General features: G+C 46.4%; 1 protein-coding gene across 1 annotated transcript; it reads left to right on the plus strand.

Moving 5' to 3' along the window:
* The first annotated feature begins 807 nt into the window (after nt 1-807).
* H2AZ1 (H2A.Z variant histone 1) lies at nt 808-3065 on the plus strand. Its single transcript, XM_077300780.1, has 5 exons — nt 808-979; nt 1390-1467; nt 1692-1805; nt 2013-2142; nt 2471-3065. Exons 1-5 carry the CDS (start codon nt 977-979, stop codon nt 2530-2532), a joined length of 387 nt encoding a protein of 128 aa, XP_077156895.1. The 5' UTR covers nt 808-976; the 3' UTR covers nt 2533-3065.
* The last annotated feature ends 1366 nt before the right edge of the window (nt 3066-4431 follow it).

Below are 4431 nucleotides of genomic sequence, written 5' to 3' on the forward strand. Positions count from 1 at the left end.
TCGATCTGTTTCCCATTTTACAGGTCCAGTTTAAAGGGGACACTGGGTGGATTGCAAAGCTGTTGGCGACATTTCCTGCAGTCATGATCACGTTGAAACCTGGCCCAGATTTTGTGTGTGTGTGGAGTGGGCGTGAGAACCACTCTGCAGGTTTCAGCTTAACTGGGGTGCCGGTTGACGGCTGCTGACCCCAGTTGCTCTCTGGGATCCTGACACAGACTGCAATGTTTGCCCGAGCTGCATTGCTGCTCCCTGAGGACCTCTGAGCCTGCGACCTCAGCGGGACTTTGTATAGTGGAATATATTATAGGTACAACAAAAACTGAGTCCCATGGCGCTTTTAAGACCAGCAGGCATTTATTCAAGGCGTGAGCTTCCGCGTGCAGGCACTCTTCCTCAGTCAAAATGGCACGTTGTGCTCTTACTCGAAGGCACTGCAGCAGACGGCGACGGAGCCGTCTTCAATACTTATGCAAACGAGGGTCACTTTGGGGCTTCAACATGAGAGAAATGTGATTAGTGTTGGCTGACGCGTGAATGGCTGCCCTTATGGACCCTGAGGGTTTAAAAAGAGAAAGTGGTCTGGGCATGGGGTGTTGGCACCCGCCACAAAAATTCCCCTCACAACGACGAGCCTCTGAGGGGCGGGGGGCGGGCTGTGGCTTTAACCGTGGGCGGGGCTCGAGCACGCCGCTTCTCCGCACGCAGACGGCCGAGCCTGACGTCCGCCATCCCGTTCCTGATTGGTCCGATAGCAGCGCAGAAATCACCGCCCCTTCGCTGCGATAGGTTAATTCGGCGGCTCGGGTTCCCCGGATGTGGGTACGTTAGAGCGGCTATAAAGGATTCCTGAAAGGGCGGGAGTGGAGGCAGTTTTGAATTGCGGCGGGGCCAGGAGAGAAAAAAAAGAGGGCCGTCTCCCGTGGCCCGCCGTCTCCAAACCGCCTCCCTCCAGAGCGACGAGCTCCCTTTCATAATGGTGAGTAGCTTTCCCTTTTATCTGTGCGCGCGAACGGGAGGGGGCGTGAGGCGGCGGAGGTTGACGCTGACGTGCGCGGGACAGAGCAGGGGCGTCAGGAGCGAGGCCCAAGTCTCGCGCTGTTAATAACGCACGGCGGATATTTCTCTTCTGAAGAATGGAAAAGAAAAAGAAAATAATGCGGAGGTGGAGGGGCGCGGTCAGGCGCACGCGATTGCCCGTCTGCGGGTGCAACTTCAACGGCGCATGCGCCTGCGTCGGTGGTCGCGGTGAAGGACGCATGCGCGCTTTGTAGCAACCGCTTCCGAAACGCATATGATGCAGCATGTTTTCAGCCGGGAGAAACGGCGAGTGGGGGACGGGGGGTGAAACATGCCAATTTGCCTCTTTTTTTTCTCCATATGTGTTAGGCTGGGGGCAAAGCCGGCAAGGACTCCGGCAAGACCAAAACGAAGACGGTGTCTCGTTCCCAGAGAGCCGGTTTACAGGTGAGCACGTGGCCAGATCCGAGGTGGGCGCCTTTTGTCGAGCCGTTCTTGTTCTGAAGCTTTCTCTGGCAGGCTACTCTCTCTCAAAATTCCTCCCACGTGGGCTCCTGGTTTCAAAGTTCCTGTTCCTCATCAGCGTTTACTGCTCTAAGAATACTTTGGAATGTAGTGGTTTACATTAACTGCTTGGATTTGTGCTGTAATCCTTTCTTCTGCACATGCAGTTCCCCGTTGGTCGTATACATCGGCATTTGAAGTCGAGGACTACAAGTCATGGACGTGTTGGGGCTACGGCTGCTGTGTATAGTGCTGCTATCTTGGAGTATCTCACAGCTGAGGTAGGAGCCTCTTGTCCTGTGTGCAATGCTGGAGTAGTGGGAGGCTGAGAATGCACTGAAACGAGCATCTAGAAATAATATGCAAATTAACTAGAATACTAGAAAAAAACATTTGCAATAGCTAGTTTGTACTGCATCTCTCTTGAAAATAGTCTTTGATATGTTTGAGGAAATGCTCCCCATCTGAAAGTAAAATTGTCATTGCAGGTTCTTGAGTTAGCTGGAAATGCATCCAAAGACTTGAAAGTGAAGCGAATTACTCCCCGTCACTTGCAGCTTGCAATCCGAGGTGATGAAGAACTTGATTCTCTCATTAAGGCAACAATTGCTGGTGGAGGTATGTGTCGACTTGAATAGTACAAAGTCTTGTGTAAAATGCAGCAATGTAAGTTTGATTTGTTGTAATGCTATGACATGATCAAGGGTTGCCAGATTCGTGCTGGGAAACCCTTCAAGATTTGGGGTTTACGGGGGACAATGCTGTTGAAGCCATTCTCCAAAGCATCTATTCTTTCTAGTGGAGCTGATATTTGTAAACATCTAAAGGTGATCTGTAATATAAAGCATCTCCAGATGTCACCTGGGAGCTGGCATCCTTGATATGGACTATTAATGACTTCATCATTGGAATAAGCTGATGTAATTTTTTTTCCTTGTCTCTTTAGGTGTGATTCCACATATCCATAAATCCCTAATTGGAAAGAAAGGGCAACAGAAAACCGTTTAAAGATGCTTGAATTTGGTTTTTTTGGACTCTTTAATGCTCAGTTGTCCAGTATTGGTGGGTTCCAGTGGACTGCATCTGTGAAACACAACTTTGCCTTTCTGTAACCTTGAAGGTGGAGCTCATTGAGCTTTCTAACAAACCAAAATTCCTCATTTGAAGTCTTAACCTTATTTAAGTGTTACATGGCTTCAGAGAAGCTGTGGTCTGTAGAGATTCCTGACTGTTTTTAGAAATGTTGTATTTTAATGATTCATGATTTTGTTGCTGATCTGTAATTATTTTTTTGCTTCAAGTTCCTTCATTAATTTTTTGCATCTATAAGCTAAGATTTAACTACAAGAGACTTGTAAGCTAAGCAGGAGCTGCTGCAAAACTAATAAAGAATGTGAAGTACAAAGCATCATTGCTGATGTTCATCTCTTCTAGTTAAAGGATATTAATAAGCAGAAACTCAAAGTATTTGTGTTCTCTTTTTTGTACAGACCTTTTTGCCCCTTCAGTGGATTAATTCAATAAATGTTATCAGTATGAAATGTTTGCTTTGCTGAAGATTTATTTATTTGATTCCTATACCATTTTAAAAGTAGCCAGCAGCAGCAGTTTGATCAGAGATGCATCTGGTAAACTTGGACTATTCAAAGTTTATTCAACAGTGTCTACAAAGGAAATAAGAAAATAGCTATAAATATCTTTGAACTTTTAGTACCAGTATTTTAAATTGTAAAGAGGGCTCTGAAGAGATGGTATAGAACTCCTAAATTGTTTAAACCATGTTTTAGTATTCATCTCTTGTTCTGCAAGTTGCTTGTTATATCTTGTTGCAAAGAAAATGGCCCTTGGGTGAAAGTGAGCAAGCTAGCAACATGAAAAGAAAAGGAACAAGGAGAGGGTATAATCCAAGACCCGGGAGGGAAATGCTTGCTTCATCCTTATGGCCTAATTGGCATTCAGAGTGTAGGTGTTCAGTTGGTAACAGCATTACTGCTATGTTATTTTTCAATTTATAGTGGTGCTTTTATAAATTGAACAGGTTTTTCTCTGCAGATTTGACTGGTAATCATAGTTGAATTGTGGAAATGCTGAACTATTAACATGAGCAACATTCCATGTGCTGAAGTCAGTTCATGCTTCATGCTGTTGAGATATTTTTAGTTGTGGAAAGTGCCATCACAGCTGACTTTATGGCAACCCTAGAAGGTTGCCAAGGCAAGAGACCATTACCTGGGATCTCTTGGAGATCTTCCATCCACATAACAGTCTGAGCCAACCAGCCTACTGGGCTTGAGAGCTCAGAAGTATTACATTTGAAATTGCCCTACAGTTTGAGCACCTGTATGGAGCACTGCCAGCAGAATTGGAGACCTCTATTATGTATTGGTCTCCAGGATGTAGAAAGACATACTGAGTGAAAACACATCACACAAGAGCCCCCACCATGCTGTGTGGTGGGAAGGAGCATTGAGTGTTCATCTTTAAACACCCAATATGTTGACCTAAAATGTCTGACCTTCCCTATCTTATTTCTAAACAAAGCCCAGTGGTTGCTTCAGACCACCAAGACTTCCCAACTGAATCTTTTATTTCTGGAATAGAGTACGGCACACCCAAGACCAAATGAACGTAGGATCTAGTGTAGATCTGGGTGGGCAGCCAGTGGGGGTAGTGCAGACGCTTCAGCTGCTTCTAGGGTACAACTTGTCGCTAAATAGCGTGTCTAAGTTTGGGTTTGTTTTTTTTAAAACTGCCTCAGCTGCCATTTTCTGTGGCTTTGAGCGGTTGCTTCAGGCATTTCTGCCAGGGCAGGCGCGCAGAGCAGGGGAAAGCCATTTTCCGGCAGCGTCCCATCAGTCCCACTCCCAGCCCCGCTGTCACCGCGGCCTTTGCCTGCCGGGTAGCCGC

This window comes from Paroedura picta, chromosome 10 (assembly GCF_049243985.1).
Source record: "Paroedura picta isolate Pp20150507F chromosome 10, Ppicta_v3.0, whole genome shotgun sequence".
Classification (NCBI taxonomy): domain Eukaryota; kingdom Metazoa; phylum Chordata; class Lepidosauria; order Squamata; family Gekkonidae; genus Paroedura; species Paroedura picta.

Coding starts and splice junctions, on each gene's coding strand:
- H2AZ1 (XM_077300780.1), top strand. Junction 1,806..2,012: donor TGGAGTATCTCACAGCTGAG/GTAGGAGCCTCT, acceptor TTGTCATTGCAG/GTTCTTGAGTTAGCTGGAAA. Junction 2,143..2,470: donor GGCAACAATTGCTGGTGGAG/GTATGTGTCGAC, acceptor TTGTCTCTTTAG/GTGTGATTCCACATATCCAT.